This window comes from Atractosteus spatula, chromosome 23 (genome assembly GCF_055471065.1).
Source record: "Atractosteus spatula isolate fAtrSpa1 chromosome 23, fAtrSpa1.hap1, whole genome shotgun sequence".
Taxonomy (NCBI): Eukaryota; Metazoa; Chordata; class Actinopteri; order Semionotiformes; family Lepisosteidae; genus Atractosteus; species Atractosteus spatula.
Genome location: NC_142728.1, coordinates 4645636 through 4665345, shown reverse-complemented (window position 1 = coordinate 4665345; position 19710 = coordinate 4645636). Strand labels below are relative to the sequence as shown.

Below are 19710 nucleotides of genomic sequence, written 5' to 3'. Positions count from 1 at the left end.
CATACTGTACAGTACATCACAGAACATAGTCAACAAGTGAAAAAGAAACTATGTGCCTGACACACTGTTCTCACTTTGTCAGTCTGTTTCTTTGTTGTGGCATTACATTCTGCTATGTAAACTTTTTTTATGTTCAAAGAATAGCTTTGTAATTTCATGCAAGTTAAAAAGGAAAAAAAAAGGCTTATGCAGGTAATTGTATCTGCCTGACATGTTTTTACATCAGCAAATCTCTTCCTAATTGTCGACTTCCAGGAATGGATTAATTTACGTTATAATCCAATATTTTTGTATGATTCGTTTTTTTGTTCTTGTACTGGCATGATTCTACAGGTGATTGTCTCCAAACAACAAACCCACAAGGGAAGCAGAAAGTGGGAAAAAAAGATGACGCTAAATGAGATACATTATGTAAAAAAAAGTCGGTGCAGTACCAATAGCTTGAGTTTCAATGAAACACTGCAAAGCTTTTCCATTCACAAAAATGCATTGTTCTGCACACGATAACAGATGCTAGGCTTCCATTCATTGACAGTATAATGGCTGAACCCTCAAAAAACCCTCCTATATATAATTAAAAGCTTCTGAGATATGTGCTTGGGGTAGATATTACCCAATTTGTCAGCTCTAAAACCTACTTTTAGACATCTCCGCTTTGATCTGGTGTGGCACAAGCCTCTAATTCATATTTTATATCACCTGCCAAACATAGCATGGACATGTCTTGTCCTTTACTAAAGAGCACTGCTGGTTTTGGCTCCTCTGACTCAATATCATTGTCCTCTTTTGGCATGGGTAGGTACAACCACAAAACAACAAATCTTGAGACTTGAGAATTTGACACATACGGAAACCGAAAACCATTATTTACGAAATACCATAACCCGAATAGGCAGGTATATTAATAGGTACGGAAAAATCATTTTTGAATTTTTCCTGAACACAGGGGCTGAGGAATCATTCCAGATGAAATTGAAATACTGTTGCCACTCAACAATTTGCAGTATAATAACAGCTTGAAATTGTGATGACTAATGTTTACATGAGGAAATTAAAAAGTAAAAAAAGAAATATTTTTTTTTCTGTTTCTGATCAGTCTGTATTTTTCAAAGTTACTCATGTTTGAATATTTTTTTGTATAAGCACTTGTTTCCAATATGAGCTGGATGCAGCTCAGATCAGAGCATATCCAAAATAGAGGAAGAAACCTTTCGGCATAGATACATTTTAAACCGGGAAAAATTCTACATGTATGGAATCCTTATCTGATGTGCTGTGCCTTCCTAGGAAAAGGACTCCCAACACAATTCTGCAAAACAGCAGGAAACGGAATACAAAAAGGGATTCAGACTAGTTCCACATTTAGTTGTTTTTTTTGGTGGTTTACTTTACATCTTATTTTTAATATATGGATTTGTTCAGAAAAATTGAAAAATTATGCAAGGTGTAATCAAGGCATTCACTCGGTCTGAATGCACTGCATCAAATGAACCATTTGTGATTGCTCACACTCCTTAGTGTCATGAGCAACATACAGTACTAGAAAAAATATAAAACATTGATAAATTATCCCTAGCTTCATTTTTCTTTATTCTTGTCTTGGTTTGATGTCAAAAGTTTCAAAGATGTTTGCTTGTTAATCAACTCATATTTCCCCAATCACAACTATGAAAACTAAATTTTAAATACAAAACTAATTGTATTCCTAATATAGTTTAAAGGCAAAGGATAGCAGGAGAAGTCCTTTAGATTCTAGAAGGCATTATCCAGCTATACTTTTCTAAAGTTCTTCACTTTTTCAACTGTCTGCAAAACATGCTAATGGGGTGTATTCCTTCTGATCAGTAGAAGTATTTTAAAATCTACTGACTAAATACTTGCTTTAAATTACTGATATGTTCCAAATAAAAATGGAAAATGTTGCTTCTTTTATGAACCGAGAGCAGTTTTGTTCATCAATGTAATGCAGGTTTCTGAAGGGCAAATATTTAATTTTGCTCATGGATAATGCTGTCTTCCAGATGAGTAAACAATAACCATACCAACAAAATAATGCAGTAGACTGAACATGGTGCAGAAAAGCTTGTTAATTTGTCGTTGTTTTTTTAATTACAGGAAAACAATGAAACGCATTCATTTACAGAAATCTGCCAAATTACAGGGAAAATTTACAGATTACCAAGTGAGGCCCAGACACCCTACATGTGAAATGGACAGTGTTTTTGAAGTTCTCAGTCCTCTTTCAAAAAGGAGTCTGAATGCTGTATTTTGTCTTTTCTTCACCAAGCATAGGTGCCATTTTACATTCTCCTCCAAGGGGCTCAGCAGAGAACTTCTACAAGTGAAAAGTCAACTCAGTTTGCCCTACTTTGCAAGCCAAAGACTTGATTACCAATGACTGCCTTCCACTTATTGTCAAGGTAGCTGTGATGAAAAGATACTTTGGTGGGCAGACATTCTGCCCCCAGCTCTGCCGCACGGAAACCATGCTTGCTGACCACAGACAGAAGCCAATCTCTTTACCACAGACCGCTCTTCATTTTTCCTGCTGCCCCCGCCAGCTTTTGGAGTAGCGTTGCCCGAGATTAATTGGAAAACCGCACCTATTTATAGCAGCGAAAACTGCCAACAGCCCACAATGAAGAGACATGGCTAACCCATTCTGACCAGCTAGTGTGCTCTCGGAAAACCTTCCTCACTGGGAAGTGAAGGCTAGCTGCACTGGTGCTCCTTCACTTATTTTCAGATCTGCGAGACAGAACGGAGTCAGGGATAGTGAAATCATACTGAATTTCTTATGCTTCAGGATTGTGTGGTATAAATTGCTGCAGAGCTTTGTATTTTGGTATTTTTAGATAAGCTAAATCAACTGTTGAGTTCTTTTTTGTAAAGTTGTACAGGTAGTATATCATCACCTGCTAGAATGACCATAAAACCCTAACAATTCTAAGCTGTTCCCCGGATATAATAATAATAAAATAATAATAATTATTCCTTACACTTACAGTATATAGTTGTTTTCTGGAAACTCTACTCAAAGCGCTTCACAGGTAAAGGGGACTCTCCTCCACCACCACCACCAATGTGCAGCATCCACCTGGATGATGCAATAGCAGCCACAGGGCGCCAGAATGCTCATCAGAGTGATGAAGCCAATTCATAGATGGGGATTATTGGGAGGCTATGATTGGTAAAGGCCAATGGAAAATTTAGCCAGGACGCCAGAGTAACACCCGTACTTTTTTCGAGAAACACCCTAGGATTTTTAATGACCACAGGGAGTCAGGAACTCAGTTTTACGTCTCAACCGAAGGACGGTGCCTTTTTACAGTATAGTGTCCCTGTCACTATAATGGGGCATTAGGACCCACACAAACTGCAGGGTGAGCGTCCCCTACTGGCCCCACTAACATCTCTTCCAGCAGCAACCTTAATTTTCTCCAGGAGGTCTCCCATGCAGGTAGTAACCAGGCTCACACCTGCTGAGCTTCAGTGGGTGGTCAGTGGTGAGTTGCAGGGACATAAGGCTGCTGGCGAGATGGATATACTGACTGGGGTAAGCCCATGGGGTCAAAATAATAGTGCATTATTGCCGTTACAAACTATCACGTTAATATTTTAATTGTAACTTTTATTCCTTCCACCTTTTTTTTTTACAAAGGGTTCACATTTTCAATATTTTAAGGTTATTTTTTCCGTCTACTAAACCCAGTGCAGATCTGAACTGGATGTCAATGAGCACTGCGAGAAAATTGCCGAGTACACAGGGTGTTTTTGATCAAAAAGTAAAATGTCATTTGCAATCCCTGTCCTAAGCTGGGGAAGTAGATCCTGATGGCTGCCCCCCAACATACACAGACACCACAAAAAAAAAAATCCTCGCATTCCCCCAGCATACAGTACGTGACGTTAATTAAGAATAGCATTGTGAACAAACACATGTGGATTCAGTCATCTTTCGAGGGGATTTCCTTTCTATTGACGAAGACAGACTGAGATTGAATTTATCCTTCTGTTTCCTTACACTACACTTAGTGCATTCTGGGTTAACTGATATCTCTACAGGGACCCGCTGTGTATTAAGAAGAGTGTGCCCCATTGTAGTTCCAGATAACATGCCAATCTCAGGGCTTTGGTGAAACACAGATGCTTGAAATTCACAATTCACTGGCAAGGGAATGAATTCACTCCGCAGCACAGAATCTGTGGTTGAATATGTGAAATAAAGCTTGTAATAACACACAATGTAGAAATTGCAAGTGAAACAGTTATTTTCTTCCTTATTTTTTGATGGCATTTTCTTCCTAATTTATGATGTAGATACGTGCAATAATTGAAGCTTGCCATCCTCCACAATGGCCCATTGTCTTCAGTATGATATTTATAAATACAGGCAATCTCTTACTTCAAAAACGAGATCATTCTCAAAACAATTTTATATCCAACATTATTTCTATTAAATTTTAAATATACAGAAGTAGTCTAAAACAGGGCAGAGTTTTGGTCCTGGGGTGCTATCTGCATGGAGTCTGTATGTTCTCCCTGTTTTCTTGTGAGTTTCCTCCCACAGTTTAAAAACATACTGGTAGAATAATTGTCTAATGGGAACATTTGGTCCTGGTATGAGTGTGTCCAGGGTGTATCCCACCTTGTGCCTGTCACTTGCTAAGATAGGCTCCAGCCTCGTACTGTATAAAGCCTCGTACTGTATAAAGCAGTTAGAAAATGGAGTGACTGATGGAAGTTTAGAACAGTAGAAGCTGTTAAGGCCAGTGAAACGTCGATAAAGGTAAATCACAAAGAGTGCAACATTCTGAAAACTTTACTTTTTATTACCCAATTCGTCAAATTTCCATTGCTCTTTTTAGGTTTTAAAAAGAAATAGCTTTTGTGATTCAATTTTTAGGGGGTACCAACTCAAAAGACACAGACGAGTATATATTCACCAATTAGTGTTGAAAAAGAGCAATGTCATTCCTTTAAATAAGTACACATTTTAACCCTTTGCTGCCGAGTTCTGTATTTCTGGGAACCTTCAGATTTATTTGTAATAATAACAAACACAGATTTCAAATCCTGTAGCCATAATCAGATCCAGTTACAATTTACAATCTCCCTACTGCCAAGAAACCAGTTGGCTTATCCTAAATAAGGGTGTTACATGTTGAAATGTAATTTATCAACAGCAAGCAAAGCTTGAAAGTCACTGGCCGACAAACAGAGGGCGCTGCCCAGCTGGTTTTGAGCATCTCTGTTAGTGGCATTTGTCTGCCCGCCTTTGGTGTTGTGGAGAATACCACACAGGATAATAAATAACGTTGAAACAAACATCAATCTCACTCCCCTGCTCCCACAAGGACACCAGCCCAGCTCCGTCAGGTAGGGATGAACCTTCAGTGCTGAGGCAATTATTACTGAACTGTGTGAGCTGTGCACCTATGGGAAGCATTTTGTTTGTCACTGGCAGAATCACATGGGATTCCTTCAGCCACTCTATTCTCAGCAAAAGCAGCTTGATGACTTTCTGCCTTATTCCTTTCTTTTCTTTCTACCTTTCTACACGAAAAACAGAAATACAAGAGAGAGAGAAAGAAATTTTAATAGCTTCTGCAGACCTATGTCTGTCACCCCCTTGATATATTGTTACAGTAAGAATCCAAATAGCAGGGGATAGATGTGTTTGCTTGGAAGTTTCACTGATATAGTGTTTTTGAGATATAACATAGGAAAGCACATTTAACACTGGCAGTGACAGCACAGATTCTCAAGTAATGACATCACAGATATTCATGAAAAAAAGTTCTCAAAATCCTACCCTCAAAAATGTAAGATGTTACTCAGCATAACATATGCAAGTTGTGTTTGAAATAGAAGACTCTGATACAAACCTGCTTTTGCCCTTTTAATTAATACAACCTTCCACTGCACATATTGAAGTGAAATCAAAGGAAAAGTTTTAAATAGTGAATTACCAAGGAATGCATTTTTTTAATTTTAGCAGGTCAGTTGAAAATATATGTACTGGATATACATACAACAAAATTCTACTCATGAGGAATCCCTTCTAAGAATTAAATGGAGTGTTTTCAATAACGGCACCCAAAAGCAATGAATGACCTCACCTCTGAATCCTCCTATAAGGCTGCCCAAGAAATGACCACAAGTGTTTTGAAAGTACTGCCAAACAATGTGCATTGTGGTTAAAGAACAACTTTAGTATATGGCGAAGCTCTCAGATAAATCACTGTTGATACAAATACCTGTTGTACAGAGCCAGGAAGCTCATGTTCTAAAATTAATGACATACTGTACTAGGTTTGTATCACTCATTTAATCTTTTAGTCGGGGATGAAAACATCGTTAACCTCAAATGTCTGACAGCAGTGTTAATGATACCCTCTAATATATTAGCACTAAATAATGTTAAGATGCCAGGATTAGAAATTCTAAAGAGAAATGTACTGATTATCTGATGATCAGGAAAATGAAAGACTTGTTGGCATGGAATCTAAAAACCAAACCAATCTTATCCACCTTTCTATTTCATGTGTGATGGCTTTTGTCAAGAAAACAAATGTTCTATAGGAGCAGCTAATAGCCTACAGATTGGATTGATTTGTAATGTACAAGCAAGTCACCCTTCTTGAAATGCAAGACTTTTGTCAAGCAGCTTATACTTCAAAGGTGTTAACAGTTACAGAGAATAAAAAAGACAGGAAATATTCTTTAATGAAGGGGGGGGTTGGTTGAAAATCCCTTGAAGAAAACTGAAAAAATAGCTACTATTCAACGCATCCTAAATATATTTTCAGAATACTGTAATTGCATTTCCAGGGGAGAAATAAAGATGTGGGAATGAGAGATTAGAAGATCTGATAGTGACAACAGGGCTAATTTATTATGTTTCCTGTTCAGCAGGCAGAAGTGTAATTCTCAACTTTTAACATTACCACATGCAGGCTTTAATTAGTGTATTACATTACGTTTTATTAACATGTCTAGGAGGGTTCACACAGCACTCTGCCAATAGATTTTCTCCCAACAGACACCCCCACCTCCGAGCAGTTGCTAATACCCCAGTGGGCGCCCCACCCCCATATGAAAACCACTTTGTCTATAAAAGCATCGGCTCTGTGTTGCTAGGGGGGATATAGGTACCCCAGCGTTATTACTGCTCTATTATTTCTCCATAATTTGACATTGTTCTGCAGGTTTGAGTAAATGAATTAATTTCAATGGCTTCATTTCATTCCTCCTTAACGGTTTCCCCACTTGTTAATGGCAGTACAGCGCTTTTGAGTCTCACAGATTATCACATTACCTCACAAGTGAGCTGTGACCTTGTGCAAACTTTTATCTTTAACAGATATTAGATAACACCCAGGAGGTTCCACTGTGATTAAGAATTTGTTCTGTATATAGGCTCCAACTTATTTTATACATAGAAAACAATCATGTAAATCATGTCATTAGGTAATAAGAATGAAACAACCAGTTCTTTGTGAATTCCAACTTGCTGATTTAGGTTTTCATAATGTAACTTTAAGGTTGGTCTCCTTTTTTGTCTCTATAATGTAATGTATTTCATAATAATGCCATCTCCATGCCTATGCAATGGATGATCTGTAGTTTTGCAATCATATTTTTTTAAATTTTTGTTAAAATGCAGTAATTAGAAAAATATTGACTACAATGAGAATGCCAGTACATTTGTATCTTTTTATTGTGTCCTATAAAGCATTTATAGACTTTTTCATGGTCTTCCTTTTAAAGAAATAAATTTCTTGTTATTAGATTAACTTGCTGCAAAATGTAAGACAGGTATATTAATTTCTCCATCTTTCCTCCTTCCTCCCCACCCTCTCTCACACACCTTCTCTCTTCACCTATAATCTCTATATTATCTCTCTCACTCACATAATATCAATTTGAAGTTAGAGTTTTGTTGTTTTTTTTTACCAGAGTTCGTATTCACACACTGAGAAGTTCTAGAAAAAGAGCACAAGGTAAACTTAGGACTGGAGTAAACAGCCCCCATGTTAACACACAGTAAGCGCTGACCAAACAGGAATAGGGCAGTTTACATTTCTGTAAGAAGGCAGTAAAGGCATGTTCTTATGTCGATTAACAAAGGTCATCTGCTTTTGTCATCTTCAGCCCAAGCTTGTGTCACCTGAACTTTATATTGTATGTATAGGTTTAAAAAGATTAATTTAAGACACAATCCATTAAATATGCCTGGATAACAACAACAACAGTAGGCAAAGCAAACATGTTCTTGGTTTTATAATTGAACTTTAATTAATAATCATTAGTAATTAATACATAATAATTGAATTAATTATTTAAGATGCCGTTATGTTCCAGCAGACACATTACACAGCAGATCAGGGAGAGAACTGACAAATTTCTTCACTTACTGAAGTAAGGGGGAACTTTAGGGAGACAAGATTGTGGAAGCCCATGTGGCATTTAGCCAGGTCACCATATTGAGGCACATTGGTGTCTGGAAATTCTGACTGAGGGAAACGTTGAACCTACTGACTCACCCAACACCTCTTACAACAGCAACCTGGTTTTCTTTAGAGGTTTCCCATCCCAGGACTGAACGCTTTTGATGTTGTGCTCCTCCCTTTTTTTTGCAGAAGAGGCAGCCTTTAACTGCTCGTTTTGCTAGGGGACAGCCTTCTTACTGGGGAGACACTGCGTGCAAGGAGTTTCCTTCTCTTAAAAATTTACAGCTGCCCATTCCACTTCAACAGCATTTTTAACTAGCAGTGGCTACTGTGCCTCTAATTGAACACAGATGCCTTTGTACAATTCTCTTCCTCACCCCCTGTACGAACCATATTCTACCTCACGGTGACTTCAGGACATGGACTGTTTTCAATAACACCTTGGCAAAAACAAACCCCAGCCAGCCAGCCAGAGTCCTAGAATCCACACAGACATGATAATGCAAAGGAAACAGAGGATTATAAAGAAGCGAGACACTTATCTAGAACATTTTTTCTTTGGCCCAGTGTTTGGGAAGACAATGCTGAATGAAGTTTATGTTGGACAGCAGCTTTGTTCTACATTGCAGCAAAGAGGCAGGTTTAACCCTTTGCCCTGAATGTGTTCATCCCAATAAAAACTTAAAATTAAAGTTTGGGACAGTACTATAACCATGTTTGTCTGGACCTAAAAATATTCACTTCGTAAGCAATTTCAAAGAAAAGATTCCTTTTCCTTACAACATACATGTTGAGTTTCATTAACTGATCAATCAATCAAATCAATCACTCCATCACTGAATCACCAAATCACCAAATCTAGTACAGCACCTTTTGCAACACTTTGCCGCAGAATGGCAGTTAACAATACAGTGTAATAACAGATGACCAACTGGAAAGGACGAGAGAAACAGTGGAAGTAAAAAAACTACAGGGAATCCCAGGCCCAGTGGTTGTCCCCCTGCAGGCACCTGGTGTGTGGTACATTAATTATAATTGATGATGCGCATATTCTGCTGATGCCCTCCCCTCCTGGGGTCGGTCGTCATGGTAATCCAAATGATTATAGGATGTAAATTTTCCCTTTCCAGGAGGGGTTACAAGAGGATGTCATACTTTGGGGCTTTGCCAGAACAGCCACTATTAGCTATTGTACTGTAAAAAAAAAATAGAACCAAATTAGCTCAATGAGTTGAATGGCTTCTCATTTGGGGCCATTTTGACGTTCTCCATGTCGATTTTTCTCATTTAATTAGAGGGAGACTGAGCAGTGGTCGACCATTCTGGGTTTCCTGACTGGGTTTCTGAACTCTAACTGGCTGGGATGTGGAGAAGTAGATCTCCCCCACCACCCCATCTAACTGAGCCAAACTCCAAAGCTCTTACAAGCTACATGAGCCCAGTTCAGCCAAGGAGATACAGAGAGCAATCACCTGCCATTGTCAGGGCTTTCTCAGCTTGCCACTCTATTAGTAGTAGGTGAGAGATTTACAGCTCCTGAAGGAATCCAAATTTCAAAACATGGCTAACAGAAAACAAAAACAGAAAATCCTTTGTGCTTGCTTCAGAAAACAGTTTTTTGTCCCTCCCTCGAGATAAATAGTTATTCTGTTTTTATGTATGCTTTTTCAGAAGTGGCTAGCGCTAGAAGTTACATGTAAGACATGCAAGAGACAAATCTGCAAATAACTGTGTAAAATAAGAGTATATATTACCTGTGCACATCAATACTAAATGTACATACTGTATAGTTGCACAGTGGCTGGTATTTGTTTTTACAGCATTATGCTGTGTCCACAGTCCACAGGTTTTTATGAGATGTAAGCAAAGCCATTCTTAAAACACTTTTTTAGAATGGCAGTGCTCAAATCAAAACTATTTGGGGGTAATAATCGTAATTTCTTACTGGGTGTTCTCTAATTCAATATTTTATGATTATAAATTAATGGTAATTAATTATCTCTATATATAAATAATTAAATTACAAAAAACTTAAGATCTTTATCTAGCACACACATATATAAAGTATATACAGTATATATAGTGTATGGGAAACTACTTTTAAATAGATCATATTTTATATTTCTTATTTTTTAGACTGACATGGAAATATCTCTCCCGGCTAACGTTGTTTAGATGTGCCATTTGTCTGTCCGTCCTATGTCAATGCGTTTAACTGGAAACGTACACTAGAGAGGAAGGGAAAATACAAATAATCAGGTAACTGAGTACTTGCATCTAAATTCTAGGAGTATTGGAACAAAAGAGCTGAGATTGAAGTTACCACAAGAAATGCAATTTCAAACCAAGAACAGGAAGAACATCTTTACACAAAGGGTTGTGGGAGCATTTAAAAGCCATTGGAGTCGATGTCCTAGTTTCTTTTGAAAAACACCTGGATGAGGTCACTGAATCAGGTCATTACTAACTGCCAAATGGGCAACATGGGTTCAATCGGCTCCTCTCGTTTGTAAACTTTTTGCGTTCGATATGTTATTAAGCCCTTCCCTAGAAATAAAATATCCCACTGTGTGATACAATAAGACATACGGAAGCTTATGTATGCCACTGGGGAAAAACAAAAAAACATGTTGTTTATATGAGATAGTATTGCGTTTATAAAAGAAAATCATTACGTTTAAATGCAAGAGTTAATTTGTGAACAATGCCCCCAACTATATTAATATACTGCATATACAATAATATTGTCCCGTGCAAAGTAGCATTGACTTCAACAACAGTAGAATATTGTCACACTCCTCCATTTGCAAAAAAAAATCTAAAGGAACACCATGTTCTGTCTTTCGTATACATGAGGTACAACAGTAAGCATTCCCATACAAGCATGTTATCCTCATTAGAAGAGACAAGAACCGTCAGTTATATTAAGTACATGACAATTTAATCAGCATATCAATGCATGAAAGCATTTACGTGCATCGGAACTGAAAAAAAAAATATGTTTAGTCTGAATTTTGATGGGTTCCATCATGTGCACCTGAGGGCATTGTTTCAAAGTCATTTTTATGTGGCCTTCGCCGAGTTCAAAGCAGCAGCACCACAAGAAAAATGAAATCTGTGCTTTTTTTATTGAAGCCATGCAATGGCACATGGGAATGGACATGCCCCGAGTTAATGGCACATCTATAAGAAAGGTATAGGCATCTTTCAGGCCATTGAGGGTTCGGTTATTTGTCCATGCCAACGTCTGTCAATGTGCACAGTCTGTGGTTCGGTAAATGACAGGAGACATGTACGTTTCTGATCTGTATCTCGACCACAAATTGGGCCCCAGGAGAGGGGCAGGCAGCACAAGGGTGGAAAAATGTTTAGATGTCAAATAGCCCTTAAAAAATTACATCCCTCCTGACGCTGATGCTTTCTTTACACATTAAAAGGACTCCAATTTTTCAGCTGAAATGAGCCTTAAAAACACACAGATCCGTGCTTTTCATTTATGTATAATTAATGGTTATTTTTTAACATACTTGGTAGTTGCTGACCTTGGATAACCTCCCTGAGGCACTGCATTTTTCTTTCTTCCCCCCCTGCAAGAACTTTATCTGCCTTTTGTGGCTGTCTCTAATGGGGTTCATAACTGAAACGTTGACTCCGGTGTTAACCTGATGATGTTATTCACTGTGAAAAGTGCTCAACAAAGCATGAACCATAAGCATTTTAAGAAAAAGAAAGCCTGGTACTGTAGGATGAGATGCAGAAGCTTTTCTTAATTCTGCCCTGCACAGAATCAACTGTTATTTCACACAGGGCTCAGTTTATTTGTGTTGTAAAAGGTCATTAACTGCTGCCATATTTTCCACAGCAACCACTGTGTAAAAGTGACTTAGGTGGTGCTCTATTAATGACAAACACAAATGTGTGGGCTACAGTCATTCCCATGAGACTTCTGTACACACTAGGAAACCAGTAAGCAAAAGAGACATTAAACAAGCACAAACCCGAGCCAATACCTCAGATCACCCCCAATTATTGTATAACATTAATTTATTCCCTCACAGCTTGGTTAACACAGCCCGTGAGTGCAATAAAACTTAACTGCTGCCTTCTTAGGCCTTTCTGTTAGCGTGTTTGTTGTGCAAGTGTGAGTATGAGCATTCAAGAGTAGGGGGTGATGGTGCTCATATGGTGCTACCTTTTATGTGCGTTTGAGGATCTGGAAGAGTGGGGTATGTTTTGTGCAGAGCATAGGAGTGAAGGAGCCTGGCTGTGTCTGTATGAAGGGTGTGCCTGTGGTAGCGGTTTGCCTGTTTTTTTGTTTTGGCCTGGTCATGCGAGAAAATCTGGGGCTCCCGGGTTGTTCAACAATAAAGGCTTCTGATTTTGAGGGCAGGGCGGGTCCATTCGTACGAGATTTGACAAGTGAAGCCACATCCCAAGAGCTTCTGTTCTGACACCCTATGGAAGAGCTCCATTTGGGGGGTACCTTTTGGGCTGATTCTCTAGTCCGGCAGGGCCCGAGCACGGCTGAAGTGTATTTGTGACAAATATATCTCTTTTTTGGAGGGGCTCAGTGCAGAGAACAAGTGGTTAACCTGACAATACACTTTTTGACTTTATCTGTCCTGTATGAAGGTTGTGGCAATGATCCAAGCTGATTAAGAATTCACTAGTTCAAACTAGACATTGGGTGGGTGGAAAGAGAGGTTGAAATGAACTGAAATGAAATGAAATGAGTTCAGATGAAAAAAAAAAAGTTGAATCTGTGATCAGTCATGTATAGTAAGGATGTTGCGTTTGTAGTCTTCAAGCAATCTTCAAGTGAAAAATGATACTGTAGGTGGTAACTCAGTGCCCATTAAAAGCTAATAAAATCGCATAGCTGTTGTTTTGCCAGACCCTCAAGGGAAGGGAGGAGAAAAAGGAAGAGAAGAAGCAGTCATACCTGGGTCTTTATGATGTCATCATCTCTGTGGATCTGCAGCACGTATCCACGGTTACAGGTCACTGTGCAGCGGGCTCCATTGATGTAACTAGGGCTGCTGCAGTTGAGCTCTGCATTTCTGATAAGGGGTTCTTGGCAGTCAAAGGCTTCACAGACATAATGAACACAACTGGAAAAAAAAATAAAAAGAGGCATTTTTAGACAAAAAAAGTATCTAAGTGGTTGAAAAATATAGGATACCAATATAGGTGGTATTAAAATTGGACATTTCTAAGAGTAACTGCAATTATTTCTGAAGGAAAACAGCAGAAAAAGGGTGTGCTGAGATTAGGGACATTATCTTGCATGCTTCCTCTGTCTTCACAGTTGTATCTAGCTCATTGAGTTCACTATACTAGAAATAAACCATTTCTTAAAATTCAACAGTCAACATTTCACTAATTACATCAGCGGGTTTATATCAATATAATGTCTAAAATGCTTTCAGTGATAATAGTACATAATTGGTCATTTTAGAATTATTAAGACCGTTGCATATACTGTATTGATGGTTGAATATTAAACGGTCTTGTCTTGTTGCCCAATCCAAGCTTTAAGTTCAGGGCATCAAAATCCAAAACTTCTTGATCCCAGTTTCTGCTCCAGCTGAGTTCTTGATTATTTAATTGAAACCCACATTTAACTAACAATGTTTTAATAGTACATTTTTCCCAACTGTTTTCATCTCAGCGTCTGGGACACGTTTTAGATTTACCGATGTAAATGTGTAACTTGAAAGCTGCCAGTTGCAAAAACCAGAGAACAAAAAGATGTAATCAATCACTTTATTAGTTCATTTAGGGGCTCAAGGGATCATCTGAAAGTCCAGATGGTATAAAAACCAGCAGACTTTGTGTTCACAGGAATCAGGATTGGAACGCCTTCCCCGCAAGAAGAAATACCTGTCAGAATCCACTGGAATCCATGCTGTTTTCAAAGTCCTACTGTGACACAAGTGTGTTTTTTGAGTCATGACTATAGTGACTACCAAATTTGCTTATGACAGCATTCCTCTTCCAGGAAAAGGTCAGTTCGTTGATCAATTCCTCTCAACAACAAACATAACACCTGGGAACCTGGGATTAATTTGTGGCATAATAAATCTAACAGATTACTGCTGCAAGCTATGGCCTGTTTATTTAATGTCTACTTTTCAGTTAGTAAGCCCTTATATATATGTGTTCCAGCAAGGGAATGTAAAGGGAAAATCTGGTTTGAAACAAAAAATATTAAACTGTAGTTAATACCAAATTGCAGTTCAGCATATTAACATAACATTTTATGATAATTTGTCCAAAACATCTTAATAATGTCACTAATACTAATTATGCAACTTCATATTGCAACTACTAAGTGAAGACTCCTAAGTCACTAAAGTTGCCTTCAGAAGATGTAGAGATGAATGAATCACATACTGTATTGCTTACGACAATAATCATGCTGTAAAATGTTGGCTAAATTACAGTAGCTAGCGCTATTTCTATTAATCTCTCCTACTCTTTATAAATAGACAAATTTATGTATACCTCCTCAATGGTACACCGTATTTAACAATCAAGTATGGAGGACCTGAAATTCTATTTGAGAAAGTAGAATCTTGATGCCTATTGATCTTTTTTTTCCCAGACAAGTTTTGTCCCAGTTCATTCCAAAATGTTTCTACACACACAGTCAGTCTGGATAAGCACCCCTGCTTTTGGCCCTAACGGATGGCATTTTTTGTGATTTAGACACTGAGAGGGGACTGATTTTTGAGACAGCTATAATTATTATAAAATGAATACAATGTGTTCTAAACTGTAGCTATCTCTAGTCTAATCTTTTCTCTTTGTATGTAGTTCAGAATGTGTATTATCGATGAATCGCTGTTCTGTTTTTTTTTTTAATGTGTCTACATCTGTGTCCTTTAAATCAGAAAATCTTGCCTATTTCTTATTAGGACATTCTATTCTAACATTTGGTATTCCATGCTCATTTGTGTCGCTTGTAGCTCTTGAACCACTGTCGCAATCAGAGTCCAGTTTTCACATCTGCATGTGAGCACAGGAAACATGCTTTGGCTGAACAACTTACCACACAGTGGTAGTTTTCCTTTCAGGAATTTAATCCCTCTCTTTTAATTTCTGTAATGCATTTCATTCCATTTCAGCTCTCCTTTTCATTTCACACATCTGTTTTTCATGCTATAATCAAACTGTCCTATCCATACCTGTTAATATCTTCAAACTTAACTCCATTACCTTCAATCTTCACACTGTAGATAATGTTACTTGTTAAACACATTTGTCATATAATATACTGTATATAGTAAATACATACAATATGACATACTGTATATGACCAAACTGTTTATTAAGGATGGTCATTGAGGACCAGTGTGTTTGTAGCGTTTCTTGGCAGCATCTGAAAGATAATTACTTTAATGTGTCTCATTAAGCCAATAATAACCTGATTTGGTAATTAAGAGGTGAGTTGGACTGAAAACCTGCAGATGCAATAGCACTGCAGGACCAGAATTTCCCAGGTCTGCTATATCTTTACACATACAGTATACCAAGAATAGCATATGGAAAGGGTAGTCCTGCTTTGTTTGGACATATACTGTACATGAAAAGCAGAAGGATACAACTGCCAGAGACAAAACAGTATGATGTGTGACAGAGATACAGTATGGGTAAAAAAAAAGCAGTGTGAAATAATTGTGGATAAGTACTCAGTTCTGAGAGCTGTTGACAAGAGACTCCAAAGGCTTGTTGCTGTGTTACACCTCTCACCTGCTCTTACCTTGAATTTGGGATTAAAAGGTTTCATGTGTCTTAGCCTTATTTATGGCTGTGAACTCTGAAAGCAACTGGTATATAAATATGTATGTAATAATACTGTATATTATAGTTAAGTACTATACAATTTACATTAATCTCTGGATAAAATGTTTCTGGGAACCAAAATAGCTGGTATAAAATAGTGACCGCCTGACTTCATTCAGTTCCAAGAAAGGCTTTTCTCTGCTATTTTTGTTCTTTTTCTTTCTCTTGTGTTGCCAACATAAATATTGTTCAATGGCTATTGTACAGATACTTTTTCTAATAAAGTTGTATTGGGCAGGGCAAGGGAAAACTAAGAAACTAAGGCTGGTTTGTGTGTGTGTACAAGATGACAGATCTTTTCACTGCAGAGCCATACACAGGCCAAGTCTGGATTACAAGTTGGTCATATGGTGGTCCCCACTCCTTTATCAGTTTCAATAAAATGTCTACAGATTAAACTAGGTGATGAAGGAGAATACTTAAATCTCTAATGAAAGACCAAGACAGACTAAATGTTTTGTTCTTTTTTGATAAGTGTTTTAGACAGCTACAGCATTAATCAAAACAAAACATTCTAGGAGCTAATACTGCCCTGAAGTGTTTACACTGAGGGGGAAATATTACAGCAAAAGACGCAATCTTATCCACTACTATGGGAGGAGTGGTCAGTGCTCGGGGCTGGAAGGTTATGGGTTCAACTTCCAAGTGGGGTGGGGCATTGCTGTTGTACCCTTGAGCAAAATAGCTCACTCCAGGAAACATGCCCCACTGTATAACAGGGTAAAAAATTAATAAAAGCACTGCTTCTGGTTTACAGCAAACATCTTATTTGGATACATCTATTAACCTGTGATGCTCTCATTGAGAGTATGTACTGTATGTAATAGTACATGCTATTATACTTATCATGCATTTAAGAAACTTGATAAAATCCCTTGTGCTTTTTTCTGTTGAATACTAGCTACAGAAGTTATTAGTCATTTGTTTTCCACTGTCCACAGTACAGCGTTGAACAACTTAGCTTTCACATATTAGGAGAATTTAGTGTAGGTCCAGGCACAAAACAGGGTTTAAACATTATTACTGTGTTTCAAGACAAGAAACAGACGACGGGTTGGAAGTTTTAAGCTCCAGGTAACAGAGATTTAGCAGTATTTCTAAGAAATACCACGAGGTCACTCAGCTCCAAAATGAGATGGATGATACTGGTTTAAAAAATGAAATCTGTTTGCTTGTCAAATTCTGTGAATGTTTCAATCTGTTTAGACAAAATGTAATAAACAACTGAAGTTTCTGAAGTCTTGAAAGAAACGAGCAAATGCTACAAGAAATAATATTTACACAAAGGGCTTCAGGATGTGAAAAGACAAATGGGAATGAGGCTGGGGGATGTTTCTGGACCAAGGTGAGGAGGAACAGCTGGCCAAAGGGAGGCAACAAATTAACATCACACAATAGAAGGGAATTTTACATGAAAATCTTTGGAGTGCTGCAATGTCATAGCTGTGCTGCCCCCAGTTATCACACTGTCAGCAAAAATATAATTTTATACTGCTTTGAGATGTTTTTATCAGCATATATCTGGGTCAGGAGGCATTGTACATCATAGTTTAGCACTGATATCAAACAGCATGACTGTGTCAGGACCAATCTAAAGAATAAGCTTCTATTCCTACTTCATAATAAAGGGTCAACATCCTAGTGAGTCATTACAGTCTGCAGTCCCCTGCTTTCACTGCCAAAATACGTGGGACCTCAAGAGAACACGTGGGCTTTCTTCTGTGTAGTAAAGATAGGGTCTAACATATTAAGATCTATCTCAGTTAGTTAGTCCGCTGATCTAATGCACATTCCTTGTGAAAGAGCTATGGAATGCAAAAGAAGCTAACAGATATACAGTACTATAAGCAATTTTATTTAAAGGTGAGATGGTGTACCATGACATCTCCATCTTCTGAAGAGTTTGGTTACTCACTGTCTCATCATAGATGTTTTATTTTGTTTGGCACAAAGAGGAATACGAGTATTTCATCCTCTAGAAACAACTTCTTAGTCTACAAATTGTATAAAATGTTCAGACCAGACTGCACCACAGCTTGGAAATTTCACATGTCTGAACTTCGGCTGAGCCACACATTGAAAGATCCCTCGAAAGTAGTTATGGCTTGACTGAATGATTGACCAGACATGAGAATGTGGCTGAATGCCTTGCTCTCCCTGCAGTAATGTGGCTGGGAGGTGCTTCCTTCCTTTATAAAAGCCAGATAGTCAGAAACCTTTATAGTGCAGTAGGCACAAGATTCTGTCTTCACATGTGTGGCATATCATACAGTATTTTGAAGCATGCATTGTTCTCTGTTTTTTGTTGTTTTGAGTTACTCTCTTAGTTGCTGTGTATAGTTCTATAAAGGTTTCTAATAGTATAATAACAATTGTATCTAGCGCTTTTCATGGTACATCATCGTACAATAAAACAAACAAACAAAAGAAATAGGTTTGCATAATTTAAAACGGTATGTCTGTATAAAAGTAAGTTTTAAAATTGGATTTGAAAATGTTGTCTGACTTGTAAGATGTGAGACTACTGGGAGATAAATTTCTACAGACATAGACCAACACAAAAGCAAGCATGGTCTCCCAGTCTTTGCAGAATTGATGAAGTAGTGAAAGAAGTCCAGAGTCCAAAGAGGACAAATAGTATATTGAGTTAACATTTCATTATTTTAAAATCCAGTGCATTTCAGTGCAAGGATACAAAACAGGTGAAATGAGCATTTTAGATTTAGATACATTGTGAGCATCTGAGTTTTGAACATTCTGCGACATGTTAAGAATTTTTGGATTCTTCAGTGAGCACTGCATTACATAAATCAAGCCTGGAAGAGACAAAATCGTTTATTAACTGGGAATGACGTGTAGAAGTATATTCAATAAAAATTATAACCTTCATAGTAGTGCAAAGATGACTTAGGACAGGCTTAGGTCAATACTGACACTAAGATTCCTCATTTAAATACCTGGACTGAATTCAGGACTACAGTATCAATAGCAAAATAATGTCTGATGCATTTGCCAAGGTGATAATCAACCAATCGACATTTCTTCAGTATTCGTCAGAATTCAGATGTGTAATGTTTTGTTGCTTTAGTTGTTTAATATGAATTATGCATTTAGCTTAGACCCTTTGATGTGTGAACCAAAATGAGTCCCTACTTTCATTCTGTCCAGGGCTTTGCCTGAACACTTACACTCCATCTTCCAGCCCCTTTGTTTGTTTTTAAAAGCTTAGATCAGTTTCAGTATTCCAAGACTTTCACCAAAGCAATGGCAACTAAAAACAAACAAGAACTGGATCTTAGTCCAGTCAAACCAATGAATGTTTATCCCTAAAAGGCCAAGTTAATCTTGATCATTAACTGCATTACTGTTACAAGATGTCCAAACAGGGCTAGTTCCTACCACTGAT

The 19710-nt window shown here is 37.8% G+C and overlaps 1 protein-coding gene across 1 annotated transcript in view; it reads right to left on the bottom strand.

Moving 5' to 3' along the window:
- LOC148816084 (pappalysin-1-like) overlaps window positions 1-19710 on the bottom strand; it is a 208895-nt gene that overhangs the window by 54800 nt on the left and 134385 nt on the right. Inside the window, exon 14 of the mRNA XM_088940554.1 lies at window positions 13399-13567. Within this exon, the coding sequence (XP_088796680.1) occupies window positions 13399-13567 (169 nt within the window). The remainder of the gene's footprint in view (window positions 1-13398; window positions 13568-19710) is intronic.